This window comes from Cyprinus carpio, chromosome B18, assembly GCF_018340385.1.
Source record: "Cyprinus carpio isolate SPL01 chromosome B18, ASM1834038v1, whole genome shotgun sequence".
Classification (NCBI taxonomy): Eukaryota; Metazoa; Chordata; class Actinopteri; order Cypriniformes; family Cyprinidae; genus Cyprinus; species Cyprinus carpio.
The window spans coordinates 11,248,612-11,273,345 of NC_056614.1; the positions used below are offsets into that span (position 1 = coordinate 11,248,612).

Here is a 24,734-nt window from a genome sequence, read left to right on the forward strand (position 1 = left end):
ACTTTCCACAAAAGTATTAAGAAACGCAACTTTTTCAACATTGATAATAACAAGAACACATATCAGCATATTAGGATGATTTTAGGATCACGTGATACTAAAATAAATTATAATCATATTTAACAATATTACTGTTGATATTTTTATAAATACTTTGTTTTTATTAAATAAATGAAGTTTGAGTGAGCATAAGATATTTCTTTCAAAAAATAAAAAATGAATAAATACTGACCCCAATCATTTGAATGGTATTATTTACAGTACACACACACACACACACATATTCTGGCTAAATAAAATAATCAGTCAATATTATAAAGTACAGTAGGAAAATGATATTCACTTCAACAGTGATAATAATGTATTAGTTCTAAAAGAAAAAAAATGTATTACAGTTTCCACAAAGATATTAAGCAACACAACTGTTTTCATCACTGATAGTAAGAAAAAAATTTACTTGAGCACCAAATCAGCATATTAACTATTAGACTAGGGCAAATGTAACCTAAATGTAAAATTAGAAGGAACTGGCATGAACAATTAAATATCCAAATGACACAAATAAAAAAAAAATCAATAATATCAGCTGATAACCGATACATTGTGCATTCCCCCACACACATACTCTTACAAGAAACAACTCACCTATATATGCCAAACGACACTTTTGTGGCACCGCCACACTGCCTCCAACATGGTAGAACCTACGGGCCAAAAGAGATGCCACGTTGGCCATGGCCGAGCGCTCTGATGTCAGGAAGCAGGGTCCCATGCCATAAGAACACAAAGGTGACCGCTCGAAACTGAGTGCCATCCCTGAAGAACTCTCTCTTGCTTCCTTCCCTTGAGACTGCAAGCCGCAACCTCTCTTTGAGTGTCCACATCTAAAGCCCACTTCTTTACCCAGTACCCCTCACTCCACCCTCTCTTTGCTCATCTATCTTCTATCCTGCCAGCTATTCACACGGAGCCTTTGAACCTTTGTGACAGTAGAAAGCAGTACCGAGCAGGGATTTACACAGAATAGCTAATGTATTGTTGTGGGGAAATGTGCATGATGGTGGGGCTTTGAATAGATGTGTTTTTATCCTAGAGGGTCAAAGTGAGCAGCATAAGTAATGGAGATGGAAGAGAAAGCAGATAATGTTAATGGTATGACATAACACGAGTACAACTCGTGATCCCACAAAATCTGATGAGGCTTTTTTGTATTCAAAAGGACACGTGGAGCACAGGACGCATAAAAACCAATACAACAATGCATAAAGAATCCAGTGCGGGTCAAGAAAGATGTAACTTTAAAAAGACAGATCTAAAGTGAGCTCTTTGAAAAACCTAAGAGGGGGATTTAACTTTACTCTCTCTGAGGTCCATTGATCTGAACTGTGCATATGGAGTGCAAGAGTGGAACTGGAGGGGAAGTCACTAATTTATTGAAAACTCCTCCACTCCTCATGATATCAGCTGAACATCCACTATAAATCATTTAGTCTTACAATTTGCAATATGAATGACATCTTCACATCTTCAAGTTCTTGGTGTCTTAATTTTCTCTTGCTCTTCTGTCCTGCACATGCTAGAGCAGGGGTCAGCAACCTATGGCACGTGTGCTAACAGTGGCAGGAAGAGGGATAATCGCTTGGTGTCTTAATTTTCTCTCGCTCTTCTGTCCTGTAATTGTTACACAGCCTGTTAGGAGCTATAAACACTATTAAAGTGTGAAAATTTACTTGTGCTAGTCTACGGATGCGCGCGAGACTGCTGCACATACTAGGCGCATCTAAACAAAGCCTCAGTGGTCTAACAGTGCTCGTCAGTGTCAAAATGACTGAGATGGGGTTTACTGTTCACAGAAGCAGAGTGTGAAGCATCAGTTTAACGTTAAAGATGAAGTAGCGAGGTAAGATGAAGCTGCAAATCATTTAATATTAGTCAACTTTTAACAATATGATTTACGATAGAAATAAATGACCAACATTTACATCCAGTGACGCAAACTACTCAATTTTTTTTTTCTCAAATATGTCATAAATAGCAGTGAACGTTCGGACTAGGGGTGTCCTGGGATTTTAATATAGTGCTCATAGGCTACATGCTCTATAGCAGGGATGGGCAACTTTTATAGTGACAAGGGCCAGCATTTTTTCTCCTTTATACCTAAGGGCCAGATTCCTAATCCAATTTCACACACCTTTTACATCGTCTTACTCAATTTCCTATTTATTGAAAGAAATTCGATTATAATTAATGTAATTTGTTTTTAAAGATTTTATTAACTATAAAACTTGGCCAGTTAAGCTAATTCAGAAGGGAAACTTTGTTATCAGTTGATAGCAATTGACATACAGAGAATTGAAATCCTGGTTGGAGATAGTATTAACATTATAAACTGAAAGCAATCTAAACGTGACTTACATTTCAAATATTTTAAAATTGATCATCCGAGTCTAAAATCCAGCGGGCCGTTGCTAAAAGACACTGCGGGCCATATATGGTAGTTTCGGTTTCTTATAAGCAAAAATAGATTGCATTAGCGCCCCCTTTTGTCGGCTGTCAACCTCACTTTATCTGACACTTTTTCTTTGATGATGATGAATCAGCCAGGCCGACGACCGTTGGATGGATGGCCGTTCTGGACTTCTCCAGAACATCCAGATGGCCAGTCCACCCCTGTACATTTTCATCATGACTAGATAGACACTGTGAGTTTGTCTTTACTATACACGTTAGATGTGACCACCTCATAGTAACAATCCTGTCAGATCGTTCCTCCTTTGAGTGAGAGTATAACGTTACAGGTCGGCCGATCTGGGTTTGTGGTTAAAGTAAACCATTTCGACATGTTTCAGTGTTGTTGTTGCTCAATGCTCAGTGATGTTGTCTGGGTGTTTGACAAAAGTAGAGTGGGACGATGGTGGTGCTCGAGGTGGTGACTGAAGGTAGTGACTGTGTGGTTCTGACGGCAACCTTTTACGGAAGTCACAACGGTTGGTGAAAAATCACAGCTACTTTATGCAGGCTGTGTGCATTTTACTATGGACTGACTGTTTTGAAACTTATATGGTAGTTAAATAGCCGCTAGACCTCAGTTATCGTGAAAAAAGCCAGGAAATTTCTGTTTTGACAATATGGGCCCTTAAATGCATTGGCCTTGTCACACACATATACAGTGGTGTTCAGTATGGTCACACTGTATATCTGTTATTCAAGAAACTTTTGAAAAATTAAAAAAAACAATTTAAGAAAAAATCCTCAGAAACTATTTGCATGAAAATCAAATAGGCCTATTGTTTTTTATCGTATCATTTTAAAATGTGTATTTACTGTATAAATACAAAAAACATTAAAAAAGAGGGGGGTGGGGGTGTTGGTACAGTGGTTAACCAGAAAAATTAAAAATGGCACGTCATGCCGAAAAGGTTGCCAACCCCTGTGGAAGAGTGAAGATGAATTTATCCAAATATGAAATTGTATTAATCTGTGGCACTGGTTTTTGATCTATGTGTCCTGACCGCTGGTCAGATGCAGGAAGACGTTCTTCTCAGACACAGCAGGCAGAAGGCCCGTAATGTGGCATTTTAACTCTCTTGACCCCAAAGACTCTTTTGAGGTTAGAAAAGGGGAAAGATTAAATGGACAATATTTTTGTAGGAGAATCTGGGTGCTCTGCAAAAAATAAACTCAATCTGGTTGTATTACACTACATCACAATGGAAAATCTTCAGCTTCATCATACATATTACCAAGGTATTTATTTATTTATTTATTTATTTTGTTTTTTTGGTGCATGCACATGGTTGCAAGGTTGGGAAAATTCACTAAAACACTGGGCAGAAAACAGAAAATGTATCCATTTTGGAGAAAAGCTTTAATTTAAATTCTTGACATCTGGCAACCCTAAGCATGACAGCTTGTGGAGGCTTGTTACCAATGCAAAATAATGATCAAATGAGACTTCTTCTTTTTTTCTTTTTTTTTTATAAATAAACAGCAGACCAGTATCACAGATGATGAAGCTTAATTATTCGAGAGAAACACGATCATGAATAATATACAACAAATCGTGCAGTCCCAATAGAACACACTCTTAAACTAGGGCTGAAACGATTCCTCGAGTAACTCGATTACAAAAAAAATAATTTGCCTCATGGCTTCGTTTAGTCCATTTACTGTGACTACACACGGAACACTGTGTTTCCCCACAGACCATTATTACTGACGCACAACCCGATAAATGCTGGTTATGATGATAGATGATTTTGAAGGGTACAACTGATGGACACTTCGGGCTCCCATGATCCTTTGCGCAGATTATTTGCATGATGATGTCCCCTCCATGTGGGCACGTGATGATGACACAGAAGGGCACTTTAAGAAACAGATATCTGGTCCCCTACACCCTTCAACCCTTTGAAGCTCTCACTCCGGAGGGTAAACCCTTTTAAGGAATTAGGGCATAGGGATGAGCCCTTCCGAATGGAACACAGGGTATGTTTTGTGAAAGACTAAGCGCCATTCATGTTGATTGTCTCATTCTCTCTCTGTGACACACACACAAACGAACACACAATTAAGCCCGATTCGGACGGTAATTGTTTCTCATGTGGACATCTGTAAAAATAAATGTACATATCACCTCAGTGATAAAACTTTTGGATTCGAATGGCGATCTATTCACAGAGGAGGGGTGAGTTCTGCGATCCTACGAACCTGGGAACGTGCTGCTCACGCAACTAGTCACATAATTGTCTGCTGTAAACAAAATGAATTTCATTTAAAAAATGTATTCTTATTATTGTGTAAAATGCATTTAAAAATACTTATTATGTAAAATGTATTCTTATTATTCCAAGCATATTTTACGACATATAATCCTATTTATTATTTTATTTAAATCTCCTGTTTAAAAAGACGCGCTATAGTTGTATATAATTATACGCAATATAGTTATGTAGCCTATACATCCATTTATAATACACATTTTAAAACTGTATTGCATACCAGCTGCTGCCATAATAAAGACTCATTTCGAATGTTTGCGTGCTTTTCTTATCTTTCTGCTCCCAGTCGCTGTGAGCAGTTATGAAGTGTTGTTCTTTTAAATACTTTCCAACATTTCAGAAATAAATAGGTGTGCAAATTACACCGAAGTACAATAGTTAACATACCTTACAGTGTTCGGGAGTGCTCAAAAAGGGTTTAAGCACTGAATTTAGAATCAATTTCTTCTTGTAAACTCAGAGATGTGGATTCGGACAGCAATTAAATTACCACACAACCTCAGTGTTTGTCAAGAAACAGTAGGTAATTTGGCTGGGGATTTTTACGGGGGTGGTGAGAGAAAAACACTGACATCCTCGATTCTGACAGCGATTAAAACACCGAATACCCCTTTGTAAATGGTAAAAATCACTTCAACCCCCTGAGAAACAATTACCGTCCGAATAGGGCTTTAGTCAACATCACACAAAAAGTGCCAGTTTTCACCTCTAAAAATCAGCATGATTACAAATGTGATACTGATTTTATGCAACAGTTCAATAAACAAGAAGAAAATATTAAGAGACTTACGTTTTAGACACCATATTGCCTGTTTTGCTCTTTTTTGCCAACAAAAAATAATTCCAAACACAGTTTTGCATCTCTGAGCAACATGATGGTCATTAGTTCCTGAATGAATCAACCGTTTAAATGATTCGGTTCAATCGCAATGACTCACTTATTAACAGTGACTTGCTACCACCTATTGCCGGTTTTAATTTTTACATTTAAAGTATCTTTTCATTTTTTAAATAATTGTAAATATCAGTATTCAATGTTTTATGTTTAAAATAAAATATTATTTATGCATTTGTAGCTGCAGGTTAAATGCATTCATGTCCCTCTGAGCTAAATTAAGGCCTACATCTAAATGCTTCTTCAGATGCAGCTTTTGTGTTTCCTCTGCATTGCAAAGATTAATTTTATTTACTGATATCATTTGTTTGGTAACAGCCCAAATATCTAATTATTCTAATTGACTGATTAAATGTACGAATTTGACTCAAAAGATTATGCAAACTTTTAGAAAAAAAAAAGTGTTTTATAAAGGTAAAAATACCCATAAAATGTAAAAAATGTTTAAATAGTTAAACTTATTGGAACAGATTAATTTCTATCACTGCTGTGAACTGACCAGCACACATAATATGAAGGATATCAAAAACAAGTTGTTCACACACACACATACCCCCCCACACACACAATAACACACAAAAAACAGAGACACACACAGGTTTATTATATAGATATTTATAATTTCATGTTACAGAAAAATGTGTTTAGAAACTGTGTAATGACTCTTGTTCTTGTTCCAATGTACCTTACTGGCCACGGGTTTTTTTTTTTGGTTTTTTTTTGGTTTTTTTTTTGCCTCTTACAAAAGCCTCAAAGCCTTCCAAGAATGTCATGCTTGAGCTTTAGTTAGGCTGAAACTTGAAGGTTAAGTTGCACGACATAAATGCAATGTTTAGGTGTTATTATTATTTTTATTACTATTGTTTTTATTTATCCCTTAGTTTTAGTTTGTAGTGTTTACCTTTTTTAAAGTAATGTGAAACTGATTATTTTTATATTTCTTGATTTATGCCTTAGTTTTGGGTTGTAATTTTTAGCTTTTTTAAAGTAACGTGAAATTGATTTTTGCATTTTTATTTTATTTTTTTATTTATATTTATATTTATATTTTATTTATTTATTACTGATATATTTGTATTTGCATTTTGAATGTAATTTGGCAATTAAATGAATTAAATGGGTTTATTTTTAATGGTTATTAACGTATCCAATTTCAGCAATAAAAATGCTCATTTTTCTAAAAAGGAAACAAATTAGTTGTTTATTTTAAGAGACATCTCTTGTATATTGAGTATTGTCCTTTTATAAAGAAAAAATACTTCTTAGCCGATTACTTGATTAATCGATGGTAATAATGTAATGGTCACTTCACACACAATTACAATGAAGGGGAAGTTTACAAGCCCCAAAAAGGACACAAACGAACAATAAAAGTAGCCCATATGTACTCTTGATTAATCGATGGTAATAATGTAATGGTTTTGTTTGAGAAACAGACCAACATTTACGTTGTTGTTCAGAGGTAGTCAGATTCATGAACATATAATTCAGATCAGTTTTGTGAAGTTAATCCACCAATTCATTGAAAAACAATTACAATGAAGGGGAAGTTTAGAATGCCAAGGAGGGATAAAAAAGAGTTGTTTTAGTTGAATATTTGTACTAAATTTTTTTTTTTTGTTTGTCAAAGCTATTGTATGGCTTCAAAAGATATATAATGCGGTGTCATATTAATGCATGGACCGCTTTTATGGTACTTTTGTAGTATTTTTTTATGGTTTTGGAGCTTGGAGCCATTTCAGTCCTCATTCTCTTTCATTATGTTGAAAGAGTGAACTGTACATTCTACAAAAACTCACTTTTTTCTGTTTTATTGGTGAATTCTAAAGAAAATTTGGTTTTTTTGTTTTATTTTGAAGAAGAAAAGCCAAATTGGTTTAGAAGATTGAGTAAAAGATGTGTGATCTTTTTTGATTTGCACTGCCAAATATCACATACAAGACAGATTATTTTTCATCTGCTTCCGTTATTAATTTGAAAAACTTCTGCCAGGGTAATCAGAAAAGCTGAAGGTATGTCTTGTGGGAATCGAGGGAAAATATAGGAAGCAATTAAAGACCAATGATAGAACCCTTGTGGACACCATTCGAAAATGGTTATTCAGAAAAGCTGAAGGTATGTATTGTGGGATCCTGGTGGTCAATGTTCCAAATGGTGGATCCAAAAAGAGGAAATAACCACTTATCACATCTTCTCTGTCTTAATTAGCAACAATGATGATATTACTGCCTTCACTCACACTGCACCACCATGCTTTCAACAAGAACCCCCACCGAGCCCCCACAATCCATCAGAACAAAAATAACTGTGCGGGATCTTAATATATTCATGACTGCTGCTCTGACAGCATTCCCTCCATGCGTTCCTAGTATTGACATCAAAGACGCACTGTAAGGCAGGCTGGTGTTTGGGGAGATGCTCAGTAAGGTTTGAGCCAATTGGGGAAGCCCCTCCCCTTTGCCCCTCCCCTTTGCCCCTCCCCTTTGCCATTTCTCTTTACCCAGCACATGGATGGTGCAGAACTGATACAGATATCTCACACAACAGAACGAGTACCCCTGTGAACTGTCTAATCTTCTCCACTTCAGAAAGAAGGGCCATGGAGACGCACTGAATGGAAATTTGCCTCCAGCTTGGCTCTAATGGTGCTTGTTGTTCAACTGAAGCTTATTAGCTTATACAGAGTGGATGATAATAAAGACCTATGGCTACATTCAACATTAAGATGAAAAGTCATGTCCATTCTCTTGAGCTCACTACTCTCAAGGGATACCTTAAGACAGCAATAGGGGCCACTGTACATCCCCAAAACAACCTCTTACATTTACCTCATTACACCAAGTTAATGGATGATTAAGCTTGTCTCTTATAATTTATAAAATTCAATTGACAGACACTGAGACAAACCATCTACACAGACAGAACGGAGTAACGACAGTCAGTGCACAAGGGAGAAAGTAAAAAAGGAATGGAAAGGAAATAAAATAAAAGGAAAGGAAAGGAAATAAAAGGGATGGGTGTATGCAGGTGAGGTCTGAAAATAAAGGGAATACTGCAGTGAATCATCATTATCTGAGAGGGAAAGCATTTTTTCTTCTTTTTTTTCATAAAAAGACCTATTTTCTCTTTGCATGGGGAGTACCAAACAGTCACTGCACTCAAAAACAAACATAAACTTACAAACAGGAGCAACCTGTTGACATTGTATATAAAGGAAAACAGCAAGGTCATTCCATTGTGGTGCAGGGACTAAACAGCTTTTATTATTGCTATTCTGGTATTTTACACACTAAAAGTAACACAATCTATCTTTCTTTGTATTATATTTTATAAGCAAGTACAGATACTAGGGATGTCCTGAGCCTATCTCAAGGATCTGGATCGGACCGATCAAGCATTTTTTTAGGGTTGTTCAGAGTATCTTTCATTGTTTTGTATTGTTCGTTTTAAGGTTTTTTTTTTTTATTTTTCTAATGGTCAACTTGGATCAAGTGTGACTTAATAACCAACCACATTACAGCCTTGACGTAATTGAATTTCAGTCAGAGTTGTGTGACACTCAATTGCCGTTTACAGATACCATAGGAATGAATGAGAAGTGCCGTAAGCTGAATCCCATCTGACGCAAAAAGTCAGTGACTTCTCTTATAAAACGGCATTATTTTTTGGTGAAAACTCTAAAAACAGTTCAATCCAAAAGTATTGTTTAGTGTAAAACATCCTGAAGATTAGCCAATATGCTGTCAATTCATGAAATGATAAGCTGTTTCATCTAAAAAGCTGTTTATTCAACGTAGTGAAGCCTCTCCTCCATTGACATCCATTCAAAAAAATGGCCTCTGGTCTCCTTCCCCATGCCACAGTGCTAGCATTAGCTTCCAAAAGAGGATGATATCCGCTTCGTCATGCCTGGAGCTGATCCGTGCTGGTCACTGAGGAAATACATCAACTTTGCACTGTGGATCACCGAATCGGTTTTCACCATTGACGAAGCGGAGTCCAGCCCGGGGTTGTCACATGTGGTTGCCACACGCACAAGGTACACTCCTTCATAGAATCCGCCTGCCACGCCGTTCTCAAGCTGCCCGCCTCTGCTCACTCAATCCTTCATAGAATCCGCCTGTGCCTCCGGCCTCCGCTCACTCAAGGCCGCGGTGTGTGATGCTGTTTCGCAGAGAAAGCGAAACTACTTTGTTTGGCCTTCCAAAAGAAGACACGACTAGAAATCAAGTTTATATCACGTTTATAATGGGTTTTATGTTTATGTCTCATCGCTCCGGCTGGGACACAGCTTCACAGTATGGTGAGGGGCGTAACATTTCCATCACATGCTTGAGGCATTAGGCCAATCACAATGCACTGGATAGCTGGCCAATCACAGCACACTTTCAGACCAATGAGCTTTGTAAAAATCAACGCGTTTCAGAAGGCGGGGCATAAAGGAGAAACAATAATGTACAGTATGTGTAAAATAATGTGTTTTTTTAACCTTAAACTGCATAAACACATTTCATTACACCAAATACACAACATAATGTTCTTTTTAGCAGCATCATATGACCCCTTTAAGGTTGCAGGCTTGCCTTCCAGTGGCTTTGTGTGCACGTTCAGCTGCTATTAAAACCAAAAGAAGAAGAAATGTGTGTGAGTCGCACAAGAACCAATGAGGTCTGTTATAGCATGTCACAAACGTTTGAGCTTCCGTGTTCAATGTAACTGATGTGCATTTTTGTAATGATCACTTATTCGTTTATCATTTACTGCCTATCTGAGACATTGCTGCAACACGTTGCTGTGGGTTGAGTTTTGCTTCAAATATGTCTGACAGCATGGCGTTCTGACAATGCAAGCTTCATGCCTTCTAACCTTATCTTTACTTTTTTTATTTTTATGTTGCAATTATTCTGCTTATTGTATATATATATATAAAATACATCAGTAGTCCCAAATGTCTTTATACAGTATGTGCAGATATACATAGAGAGAGTGTATCTTATGAATACACACAAACATGCATTAGTTTTACTCTCTGTACAACTCTGTATACACTGGATTGATTTTTAATAACTTGAATGTAGCCTACTTGGATTGTGCATCAAACACTAGGAATATACAAGCATCGGATCGGGACTCGGTATTGGCAGATGCTCAATATTCAATGACTCGCATCGGATCGGGGGCACAAAAAACCTGATCGGACATCCCTCACAGATACGAAGATTTAATGCGTTTGGCCAGTATTAATTTACTGCTATTCACACTTTCAGCTTTTCAATATTAAATATGTGACTACTGGTAAATTGCACTATTATAAAGAATAGCACCCAAAATATCTAATGACAGTTTAAATCCTTTATCAAAGTCTCTAACAGTATGACAAGAATAACATAGGGCTAAAAGAATTGCAGAAAACACCAAAGGAATGACCCTAGGAGACCCTGGTCATCATCACGGCTCATAAACACCTTTATAGTTCATTACATTTAGCATTGTTTCCCTGTAGTCAGAGGCAGAGGTGATATTTTCACCTAGAGCACCACTAAAGCACTGCGCCCCTCTCTCAGACACGTATTTGATCTCATTTCATTCTTCTGTGTTTCTGACACTATATGCAACCAAAATTTGCTTGGTTTTGAACCCAGAAATGTTGGTGTCAAAATCATGAAGCAACACATCTTAAATGTAAATCTGTATAATTGTTTCACAGTGTTTGCTTTGGTTACTAGCAAATATGCATACCATGAGTACTATCACAAGGTTTTCAAAATATATTTACATTCATGCATTTAGGAGACACTTTTATCCAAAGTGACTTAGACTGCACTGAAGGTATACAATTTGTCAGTTGTGCATTCCCTGGGAATTGAACCCACCATGTGCGTTCAGTAATATCAGAATCATAGGTTCTTCACCTCTGGAATCCCATTCTAACTGCAGCTCATGACACAGATGGCACCAAACACTAACCATATCCTAATAAAGCAGGGCTTTAAGGCTGGAGTACAAATCCCATTTATTTTATAGCTCCAAAATGCAGATTGAAATGCTCTTCATAATGAACCGTAATGGTTTTAATGTAATTGGTATAACAAATCAGATCCTCAATTATAAAATCATAACATTAAGTTTCACAGCTTGAGAACTAAATAGATGGCAAACATTCAATTAGCCACAGCCTGTAGATTCGTTTTAGAGCGGCATCTCTCACCCCCTCCCACAGTCCACAGAGTACAACAGCATTCCGATGTAGAACCCTGGACAGCGCTCCTCTCAGAGAGCATAGCATTTAAAGTCAAGCGTATACAAACCGCAAAATACACACTGCCAACATCACTTATATTAAAATACCTCATATATAGTGTCTAATTGGTTAGCCTTAGTACCTAATAATAAGACAAAATACCGACCAGAAAATAAACAATAATAAAAACAGTTATGTGACTGATATCATAGCAGCGTAATGCATGACTCACCCTTCTCAAAATTGATATTTTTCAAAACTTCCAGCTCTGCCATTATAGTTGATAACAGGTAAACACCGCATCAAGACCGAATCCCTGTCGGTACGACGATCAGAAAACAAAATGCGCGCTTCGGAATGCAGGTGTCACTGCATTCTTCCATTAAATATAGGCTATCTGTAATAGGACACCCTTCCTTAGGAATTTATATGCGGTTACATATTAATAAATAGATGTTGGCTATAAATTTTAAATGAATCATTTTAAGAAATCCATTTGATTCGCGTAATCAATGCGCGCGGAAAGGAGCTCTCCAATCTGCGCTCAGTGAGGCGCGCGCGCTCCTCTTCTCTCACTCGCGCTCGTTTCGCCTCATTCTCAGTGACTGATCTCTGCACGAGGCATGTCTGTGCTTCTTTTCTGCACATATTCGCGAGCAGGGGGGAGGGGGAGACGAGGGGATGTGGATGTTATAAAAGCGATTAAGAGGTCAACATGTAGTCTAACTCTTAGTTTCCTTAGTGAGTCTGTCTTTTAAATCAAACAAAGAGCAAATTACTTGAGGAGTCGTAGATCACCTGAGGCGCATATGTCGTTTAAGGGATAGTTAACCCCCTCAAACCCCTGTAATTTCCTCAAGTCGTTCCAAACCTGTATGACTTTTGATGATATGCAGAATCGTTCGCTTCTATCGCGTCTTATACGTCGTATCACCTCTATACAGAAGAAACAGACGCTTGGAAAAACATGAGGGTGAATACATGACAGACTTTTCGTTTTGGCGTGAACTTTGGCCAGTATTTGTTGTTCCAGCAAAAAGTTATTCAGAGAAGCATCAAAGTTGTCTAGCAGCAACTATTGTTTTGTTAGGGAGAATTCAGGTAAACTAGATCACTTTTTGACACTGATTTATAAAACATGTCCCAATTTACCTGAAATCATCCCCCTTTCACAGGTATTTAAGAATAAACCGATTAACACCATCTGATTTAGTTTAAAGTCACGTTTCTGTGATAATAAATGAACTCTCTCATCACATCTTTACAGACTGATGTGCATTGAAGCATGGTTGAGAGCTATTAGTGGAAGGTTTCTAAAAGATTAATATGTCATAATGTATTTTTCATTGATCTATGTGCTGCAATGTTGGACTGCAGACAGTGAGAGGAAATATGATGTGAGAAATTTGTAAACAGATTTTCAGCTTGCACATAATGGCCTTCATTACACATATACCACAAATTGTAAAATAATTAAATAAATAAACATTTGTTTTCGATGCTTCAGTGCAAAGTTCACGCAACAATATCCTGTCATTATTTACTCCCTCAGGACGTTCCAAACCTGTATGACCTATTCTCTACTTTTATATTTATGCTTGTAAAAAGTGACTTACACTGCTTTCACGCTATACATTTACATTTTATCAGTTCTTGCTTTCCCTAGGAACCCCTGACCCCACACTTTTCCTGTGTGTGATAAAATAAACTACCGTTTCTTATGCGGGAATCCAAAAGATGTTTTGTAGAATGTTCATACTGCTCTTTCAAGCCTCAAATTTGAAAAAAAAAAGAATAATTAAAAGTAGTCAATATGACTCATTTTCTATATTCCAATTCTTTTGAAGCCATTCTGTTTTCTATTTTAATATATTTAAAAATGTAATTTATTCCTTTATTTGCAAGCGTCCACAATCATATATTTACTGAATGCAATCGAGCAGCATGAACATTCTGCAAAATCTCGCATTATATGTTCCACAAAAGAAAGTCAAAGAAGTTTGGAACAATATGAATAAATAATGTATAAATGCAGATATATAAAACGTAAAAAATGATGACAGAATATTTTTGGTTGAACTACTCCTTTTCACATTTATTAAATTTGCCTTAATATCTGACAGATGTTAAAATCACCTCTATCCAGACTAAAATGGCTGTTAAATATGCTCAGTGTGATGTACCAAGTTAAATATGCTCACTCAGTGTTTCAGCTGGCGAGCACTTCACTGTGAAGTCTCCGTCACACTCATCCATCACACAAGCATCAGTGACAGATGGAAATAAAGCCTCATAAATATAAGCAAGTCTGGATCTTGTTGCTGATTCCTTTGAGGGTTTCATATTCACAGCACATAAATAAGCCGAATTTGTGTGTTTGTGTGTGTGTTTGTACCCTTAAAATGCTAAATGTCGAATGGGACATTGTTGCGGACTAAAAGAATAAATCCCGATGGATGTAGAGTGAAGTAGATGTTCCCAGAGCTGTACAGTAGTTTGGAATAAAGGTGAACCAATCAATATTGTCTGAGGATTCTGTTAGGTCAGTATAATGTTAGGCTTCCCTGTTCTATTCATGTGTGTATTGTGTGGCAAGAAAATGTGTCTAAGGCGCTATCAAATTTGGCTGGCCAGGCATTACTCGGGGAATCAAAGCACTAATCGATTTACACACACATACACAGCTCTTGGTTTTATTTTACAAGTGATTCGTATCACATAAAACCGCTCATATTTTCTAGAGATGCATATAAACTTGATTTCCACTTCATCATTACTCCTTATTCTCCTCTTTCATCACTATCTCCTCCTTAATCATTATTACACTAGCCATCTGAGAAAAATGAGCAGGCAAATGACAATAAAACAGTGAGAGACATAGAGTGACACACAGTTTGAGAGGAAGCCACTGGAAACCAGTGCAATATAAAAAGGGACCTGTGGAATTGAAGCAAACACAGGTTTCATAAGCTTAAATCACTCACGGAGTGAAAATGTTTAAAGAATGAAAACTGCAGCGGTGCAGCCCAGCATGCCACGCAAGAAGAGCCAGACAAAACACCTCCTTCAGACAGACAGGCGGGCTGCAGCCCACAGGGTTGATGGACATCATGCATCAACTGCCCAGCCACTAAACAACAATCACGCCTCTCTCAGAGTAGCAAACACACCGGCATACCAATACACAACTGCATCTCGTTCGTGTCAATATATGCCACTGGAAAATGGGTATGGTAGTAGATTTTTATTCAGCAAGGAAGCATTAAATGGATCAAAAGTAACAGTAAAGGCACGTATAATGTTATTTATAAGAATTTCTATATATTAAAAAAATAATAATAATAATTTCTTTTGAAATTTCTATTCAATCTTGAAACAAAAAGACTGATTTCACAGAATATTACGCTGCACAAATATTTTAAATATTGATAAGAAATGTTACTTGTGCACCAAATCAGCATATTAGAATGATGATTTCTAAAGAATCATGCTACACTGAAAACTGGAACAATGATAGCTGAATATTCAGCTTTGCCAGCAGAAATCATAAATTAACACAGATGAGCATCTTATAAATTAACATCATAGATGAAATTGGAATATATATTAAAATAGAAAAAAATATTTAATTTTTTTTTTAAATTTCACAATATTAGTATTTTTTGTTGTTGTTGATTGTTTGTTTGTTTTTGTATCAAATAAATGCAGCCTGGAGAACTTGAGATTAAGAGATTTCTTTAAAAAAAAAATCTTAACCACAAAGTTGTAAACAGTAGTGTATATTTATCTATGGAAGTTAACATTTATTAAAATAATGCTCATTTTCATGGAGAAAAGAAAAATTAAATTCCTTGATATTTCTAGATTTTGAGCACTAACTTTTGTATTCAACATAGATATATATATTCAATATTATTAAATAAATGTTATATTCAAAATAGAAATGTACATTAAATTTCAAGGCCTGGAAATTATGACAAAAAAATAAATGTGGTCAAAAGGTAATTTAAAGCATCTGATGAACATATGAAGATCTGCGTCTAGCTTTAGGTAGGTTATAACCTTTAGCATTTAATAATAAGAATTTATTGCCTGGCTCTTAGCACATCTGTCAATACTCCCTCCTTTACCCCCGTCTCCAATTTGCACGTGGCAAGGCTGGACAAATCTTTCACTTTCAAACTATCTGTAGCTATTTGTAGTATATTTCTGTCAAGCTGTCAGTTTTGCGCTCAGTGATGTGGCCTTGGGGACACAGTCCCATTTAAACAAACGTCATCAAGTCAAGAAGGACTGATTTTCTTTCCTTTCAGTACCGAAGATGGCAATCCCCAAACAATCCAGCACCAGCGCTTTATTATCATCATGATGTGAGTTACAGCACCACCTTGTGTATACCAGTCCCAAATGCATCTGATGGTCAAGTAATCAAAAACCACTCTTCACATTTCCTGAGATTTGGAGAAGTGCAAAATTCTCAGTTCTCGTATTGTTCTGTATAACAACGGCACATTACGATATATCCATCATACAGACATAAACCTACCATGGAAGATACTGTTGTCAGCCAGAAAATGGCGGCAATACTGTGGGCTTCCATACTTGTCCATCTTCCTGTAGCTCATGATGGGATCCAGGAAGGATGGAGAGCGGAATATCTGTAACGGAGAAAAAAAAAAAGATGTTTCATTTATGTTGTTAAATATACAGTATAGCTTATCAAACAGCATCCAGCAATAAATTAAAATATGCATTTTGCTTGTATGAAGACATATTCAACTGATAAAGGTTTTGACCCATGTGCCGTGACAGCTAGACGTTGGTGTTCAGTCTCACATCTCGTCAGGCACAAAGCGCTCTGATTGGAAATGACAGGTGCAGACCTACAGTTACAACACTGAGTGTACTGATGGGATTACAAAAGAGATTGTGGAGAAAGAGATGAGAGGGACAAATAAGCAGGGAATGAAAAGGAGTGTGTATGTGTGTTGGGTAGAAAGGGACTGAGGGCTGAAGGTGCCCTGAGAGAGTTTATTACACATCCATGGCCATTATAAATGCAGAATACATAGGTGTGAAATGATTTGTTAAGATTTTTAGTTACTTGCAAAACAGTGAGGAACTTCTCACCTAGGAAATATAATTATTCTGTCCACAGGTGGTCTTCAGCATTAAAACAGATACATTTTTAAGGGGGAGAAGATCACTCTTAAAAAAGTAAAAATAAAATAAAATAAAATAAAAATAAAATAAAGTGAGAAACGGTAATGCTCAATACAATCGCTATACGACTGAATGGAAATCCTAGCTTCCCATAAAAAATAAAATAAAATAAAAATATTGCTTTGGATTAAATAAGATGCAATTTAGCCAAAGCTAAACTGTTTGCCTTTGGGGATCTGGGTTCCCACATCTCTCCTTATACGGTCCTATCAGTTCTTCTCAACTATCCTACAAACAAACAAACAAATAAATAAAATAATTAAATTAATTCATTTATTATATTATATTATATTATATTATATTATATTATATTATATTATATTATATTATATTATATTATATTATATTATATTATATTATATTATATTATGTTGTATTATATTATATTATATTAAATTATATTATATTATATTATATTATATTATATTATATTAGGCTATATATAAAACATTTTTAAAATGTGAAAAAAATAGGAGAGGAAATGTAAAAAAATAGCCAAACTTTAGAAAAAAAGAAATAATCCACACTATACACAGTACATACGAGCATTCTAACAATGTCTGTACGTGTGTGTGTGTGTGTATTACATTGCATTACATTACATCATAAAGTCTTAATTGAATGCATCTTTGCTGAATAAAGGCATTATAAAGCATTAATTTCTTTAATTTCTTTTGAAACACTGATAATAATAATAATGATAAATGTTTCTAGAGAAGCAAATCAGAATATTACATTATTTTCTAAAGCAAGCAGAAGAGACTTCTTTTAAAAACATTCAAAAAAATAAAAAAAATCTTACATTCTAAAACTTGTGACACTTCCATAGATAAAAACTTTGCTACCCATAACTGGTGGAATGAAGAGCATGTGGAGTCGGATCGTAACAGAAACTATTCACTCTAACCAGAGCCCCCCACAAAGTCTATGCGTTTGACCCTTTGGCCTCAGTCTGCACTAATTTCCTGAAACAAGCTGAAATCAGACACTAAAGCAGGAGCCGACAGGGGTCTTGCTTTTTCCGGAACTTTCTCCCTCAGGATGTTCCCATAAATCACCAGCAGACAGACACGCAACAGGTGCTGCTGGAGAAAAAAACCTAACAGAACAGTAACAGAGATGCAAATGAAAAACTGTTACTTTAAAACTTACAATACTGTACAGACGGTTCAAGAAGAGACTCCATGGGAGGTATTTCAAAGAGAAAGGTCAAAATCAGGGACAATGTCATATTCAGAGCATCTCTGATGTGTATGTGAACCACACTGCCAAGATTCTAGACAAATTGACAAAAAGGCGGATCAAAACATGCTGTAAATGCGATCCATATGACCCTGGAGACCTGTTTCAAACCTCTCACTCCATTCAGCTCATCTGGTTTCTCTCATCTTGTGATTTGTCGCTTCCTGTCAGAATAGCAGAAATATAAATGTGAGGGTAATCAAAAGCTGTCACATGTGCTTGAGAAATTTATTCCTGTGACTATGAGGCACATTAGCTATGGGATAAGAGGCTAGCAGCCCCTTTCAGCAGGCATTATCCACACAGAGGGAGCAAATTGAGAATGATTATAGTGTCAGAGTGTGGTAATGTGAGCGCTTGGCTTTTCAATAAACCATGCTGTTTGTACTGTCATAAGAAAGTCCCATCTGCCCCTGAGGAACACAATCTGGTTCGGTGGCGTCCCATTATTAGGAAGTGGAAAAAAATAACCTTCTTGGATTATGTAAGGCCTGCGTCTCTAGCTTCTGTTGCAAAAGCAAATCAAGGATGGACTCATTTCAGTAACAAGGCTCATTGAGGGGGAGTTTGGTGGACAGTGGTCATATTTCTGTGTAGAAAATCAATACAAATCACTAAAGGTTTTAGGCGCATTCACACTGACAATTAAATAGCTGGATGTTTGGCAACTTGCTGTGTTGTTGGCATTTTCTATTCAGTTGCATTAACCATATCTGGGGGTAGATCTCATTGGTAGGCACATTTGCCTAAATTTAATATGCAAAACTTTGTAGTATTAATATCAGTCTCTGTCACTGATGTCACCTCCAATTGTAAGCCCTTATCAACATCAAATGACTTCAAGTTGGTTTTTCAGTGTAAACACTTACTGTAAATACCCCTTTAGTCTTCAGTTGTGCATTTATCTTCTCAAGTAAGAAATTAGGCACAATTAATGATATTTATCTCTCCTAAATTGAATTTTAAAACACTTGGCTGCATGTTACGCAACTTTTAAAGTCATCAGATTGCTGTTCTTTCACACTACACAACAGTCTGTCATTGCTCATCATTTAAAACACATTTCACTGTACAGGACCTGGATCGCAGACAGGTCTAGATATTTAGTATCTGCGATGCATCAGTATTTCTCTTAGATTGTGTCTTTGATAATTCAAGCACAGTTATTGTCATTGTGAATTGTGTAGTGTGTGAGTGGTATAAGTGTATATAACCTGACAACAACATTTGCATGATTAAAGGTAAACGGTTCTCATATCTGGGGTAACATATCAACCTTAAATAAACTTTCAAATACAAATGATAATTTAGCTTATACCCAGAAAACAACAAACTGTCATCTCACCAGTATTTTATTTGTGACCCTGGACCACAAATCCAGTCATAAGGGTCAACACATGAATAAATAAATAAGTTTTCATTTGTTTTTGGTTTGTTAGGATGAGACAATATTTGGCTGAGATACAACTACTTGAAAATCTGGAATCTGAGGGTGCAAAAAAATCTAAATATTGAGAAAACTGCCTTTAAAGTTGTCCGAATGAAGTTCTTAGCAATGCATTATTACTAGTCAAAAATTAAGTTTTGATATATTTATGGTATGAAATTTACAAAATATCTGCATGGAACATGATCTTTACTTAATATATTGATGATTTTGGCATAAAAGAAAAATTTATCATTTTGACCCATACAACTCCTTAGTACTGACTTCACTTAATATTCATACAACCCTGCATTGCTGAAAATGCTACCAGGTTTTAGCTACATTGGTTAGCCAGACAATAACACAAAATTAATGGTGATGATAGGTGATGAACAACCATTACTGCAATTTTAAATACATTTTTAACTATAGGTAAATATTTACATAGTAATTTATTGGAGACAATTTCTGCCTCAAAAATAAAGGGAATTAAGAGTTAAATATAAAGTAAAAAAAAAAAATAATAAAAATAAAAACTCTCAAATATATAGTCATCATTATGGTATCGATATTTTAAGGTACAATTCTCATTATTTACAAACCATTAACTATAACCTTTGCCTCAATAAACTTATAATTTGCTACTTATTAATAGTAAGTTAAGATTTAAAGTAGTAGGTTGGGAAGGATTAGGGATGTAGAATATGGAAATGCAGAATATGTGCTTTATAAGTACTAATAAACAGTCAATTGTGTTAATAATAGACATACTAATAAGCAACTATGAGAACTGCTATACTAAAGTGTTATATATATATATATATATATATATATATATATATATATATATATATATATATATATATATATATATATATCAAAACACACTTTAGTATAGGGACAAATTCTCACTTATCATCACAATTTTCATAAACAAAGTTGCAATTGCAAGATAAAATCAGAATTGGTGAATAAAAAGTCAACTAGTAAGATATAAAGTTAGAATTATGAGAAATCTGAAATATGATGTTCAAATAATTAAAACATGTATTCAAGCTTTCAAGAAAGGTCATTAATAAATCAGTGTGTATGAGAGAGTTTGAGCACAGGGGATTGGGGTGACTGCACTTAAAATAGATTTAACTGTGGGGGTAGAGCCTAACCCCGTGACCCCACACCCCCTCTGACTGTAAAGCAGGACACTTTCCCCCTAGGAGACCCCTCTTTAGAGCCCTCCCATATCCTGCAGAAAAGTGGACGGCCTCTCTCACTCTCTCTGTCAAGAAGAATAAATATCAATCCAGCTAAACTGCTGACTCATGTTTCTGCATTATCATCTGTACCTAAAAGTCTGTCTCACTCACAAACATATTTCTAACAGAAAATGCTGTTATTTTATTCCCAGAATCTGTCATCTCCGAGAGCATCACAATATTTGCTATAGATCTCTTCAAGCTTTTGTTTTCAGTGCCCACTTGCTCCCCCCATGGAACCCCTCCCCCTTTCCTCCCACTACCCCAGCTATTATGCATTGAATTTTCAAAATGTTAAATGTATAACAGGTCTCCTAGAAGGTTATAATCACTCTTTAAAAACAAGTTAGTTATAAGTTACTTAGAATAGAGAGCTTTGTTATGAATGATTACCAAACTTTTGGAGAACAAGACACAGGTTACTTACAACATGCATCGCTATTAGAAAAAAAAGGGTATACATAGTTGAGGGACCAGAGTTTATATTGATAGAGAGAGAGAGAGAGAGAGAAAGAAAGAAATTCATTATCTGCAAATCTGTACCTTTTAAGTCTGAAAGAAATGTCCATTTCCAAAAAGTATATTAATCATGATAAAATGTCCCTGCCATTTTGAGTTTTCAGTATGACCTTGCGATGGTCAGGTGGTACAAGTCGGAGTTCTCTTAAGTTGTATAATGCAAGTTCTGCATGAACATCTCAGAATCTTGTAATTACTTATGGTTACTCAAACCCTGAACAAAAGCACCTTAATGATGGCCACTAGGAAGTGCCTGCATTAAAGTGGCCCTGACAGAATTCTGACTGATCTGCTAGGCTGAAAATTAAACACTCAAGTGACAAACAGATCAACTTCAAGAAAAACTAGGAAGCAAAAAAGTTTTTAAAGTTTAAAGTGAACTGAATGAATGCACTAAAAGGCTGAAACATTCTTGGCTTGGACTGATACAGTAGAGGCAGGCACATTTACTATGAACCAGAACTAGTGACAGACACTGGGATCTGTTTCAGTGCCGCCGAGGACTGACTTCACTGAAGCCACACTGAGAACACAAAGAATACAGTTAACATGTCTTGTCTTCTGTTCTCAGAGAATAAAAGCTGAATAATTAATCTGGTCTCCGCTTCCACACAGAAGCTTGTTTGCCGCCCCACACTACACCCGAGCAGGGGAGTAAAATGATACGCTGTGCTTGGAAAACACTGGAGTCATTTTACCCCACACGTTCCAATACACAGAAATATGCATCCACTTTGAATAGAAGCTCTTTGCAGTGACAAAAACAAGATTGTCTCGGTTGCAAAACCTAACCTTTTCTCAAGTATGTGTCTGACATTTATTTCACTATAATGTGATGCTCTATATAGGGTGTCTTGTGTAAATACAGGTCACTTAATCACTCAGCTAAAATAACATCAGTGTATCAATTTATAATAATATTTTTTTTTTCAAAAGTGATTTCAAAGAGATTAATCAGTTATGGGTTGAACCTCAAGAGTGTCATCTTTTTTATTGAGCTCCATTTTGGCAGATTTAGAGACAAAGACAGCACACAATAATTCTAGGTCCATATTTATCTGGTTAAAGTCTGTAAATAATATGTGGATTTGGGGAAATGTTGAACATGAGCAACAGTGATTGTTGAGGCTTCAGAGAACAGCACACACCCAGATAAATCTACCAGCCTGCAAAGTCAGAACGTTCTGTCAACAAGTGTTTGAACATGTTTTGACAGACTTACCCTCTGAACATTACATATAACACAGAGCAGTCACCTCTGCACATGAGTGGGGATTTGAACAAATGCCCCCTGGATACTGTAAATCCCCTCCACTGGACCTGAAGACCACCTGAGCTTTTGCTTTTTTTTTATGCCACCCTCTGGATAAGTAATGCATTTATAATGTCATTTCAATTCAACCATCTGCCAAACTGTACACCAAGAAGACTATATAAGTTAACAATAAGCCTAAATCCACTGTTTAAAAAGGTATTCCTAGGGTTTTTAACATTGCACAACAAAGGTCTATATATATATATATATATATATATATATATATATATATATATATATATATATATAATCGTTCACTGACACTTTATAATAGAGACAGTTCATAAGAGTGTCTCTTAGAGAAAGGAGATAAAAGAGAAAAAAGTGAAACTTCGCCTGGATGCCGTTCAAACGTGCACCTGCTCTCAACAAACAATGGAGACAAATCACTTACTTCAGTTTCTCTCACTCAAGAGTTTGCTTATAATTCCGCTTTGGTAACAAAGTCAGCCTTGACTCTTTTCATGGAAACATTGTGTACTTATTTTCCTCTACACACGCGTCTCCAGGGTTCTCCTTCCCATGTACAGTTTAACTGTAAGTCTCCGCTCTCATTCAAAAGCTCCGGACTGGTGACTGACCGGAGCCGAGGGGAGCAGCCGCAAAAACAGGTGCGGACTTTTAGGAACGGACTGACAATGCGCGACTATAAGCAGGACCAAGAAATATCATCACGCGACAATTAATACGGTATTGTCGGTTCAGTTTGCCAGGAATATTAATCCGTTCCGGCAGCATTTTAAAGGCATGTTTCAACAAAACTCAAACACTGAGAACTTACACGTGTACTTTATTTATTTATTTATTTCAAACAATGTATAGGGACAGATTCTCACTATTAACTAGTTTCTTATTGGCATGCATTTAATAACATATTGGCTGTTTATTAGTACTTATAAATACCATATTCTACATTCCTAATCCTACCCAATACCTAAACTTAACACTTTCCTTTAATAACTATTAATTAGCAGCAAATTAGGAGTTTGTTGAAGCAAAAGTCATTGTTAATGGTTTGTTAATAGCAAGAATTGGACCATAAAATAAAGTGTGATCGAAAGTTATTTCTATAAATGAATCCTTATATTAGGTATTATTGAAAAATAAACAGGATAAAATAAAGTAGTATAACAATAAAATAAAACTCCTTGCTTGTTAGAAAACATTGGCTATATTTTTGGCCAAACTGAATAATAATATAAACTATGACATAAAACATAAAATGTGAAATGTACTTACTATTCTATTCATAGATGTAATATTTTTAAATACATTTGCATTTCAGTGTGCTATCACAAAACCTAAAATGTGAGAGTTGAGGAGCTTCAAATTCCAAGCTTAGAATTTGATACAATTAAGAAGAGAGGAATTCTGTTCCCTCTCCTGCATGAAAACATATAGGGCATATTTTATATCTCAAACTCCTTCCACAGTTTCCACAGGTCTTTCTGTGTAACCGCCCATGTATTGAGTCTGGGTTCAAAGTCTGCTAGTCTCATACCCAATGCACCTTTACAATTCAAACCGTCTGTCCAATAAGAGTCCAGCATCTCTGCCGTAGTCGCAAGGGACATTTGCACAACAAAGGCTGAAAGGAGGGGGCAGGCAACTTCCCCGTTCATTCCCTCCCCCTTCTGCCCATTAGAGTAGATAGACTATTGCCATTGAGAACTGAGGCGAAAACAAAACCCCTATCAGAGGACCTGTGCTCTCACTGTTGAGCAAACCACTGGGAGGGCCATTAGATGTTAGTTAAGTGTTGTTGTTTTTCAGAAAATGTACCCACCAGGTATAATTTTGAGACAATAAACCAGAATGACTTCTATTGTGTTGAGACAT

At 36.1% G+C, this 24,734-nt stretch overlaps 1 protein-coding gene across 6 annotated transcripts in view; it reads right to left on the reverse strand.

The window, feature by feature from the left end:
• LOC109109131 (phospholipase C, eta 1) overlaps positions 1-23,484 on the reverse strand; it is an 86,488-nt gene extending 63,004 nt beyond the window's left edge. For 3 of the 6 annotated variants that reach the window (XR_006157045.1, XM_042743804.1, XM_042743803.1), the window contains exons 1-2: positions 23,290-23,483; positions 16,464-16,575 (exon numbers count right to left, since the gene is read on the reverse strand). Coding sequence is in view for 3 of the 6 variants with exons in the window: in XM_042743804.1 (XP_042599738.1) it covers positions 16,464-16,542 (79 nt within the window). In the remaining 3 variants the exon portion in view is untranslated. Of the gene's footprint in view, positions 1-12,149; positions 13,959-16,463; positions 16,576-23,289 lie in introns of those variants that run through there. The other 3 variants (XR_006157043.1, XM_042743802.1, XR_006157044.1) reach the window with 2 other exon arrangements.
• Between the last annotated feature and the right edge of the window lie 1,250 nt (positions 23,485-24,734).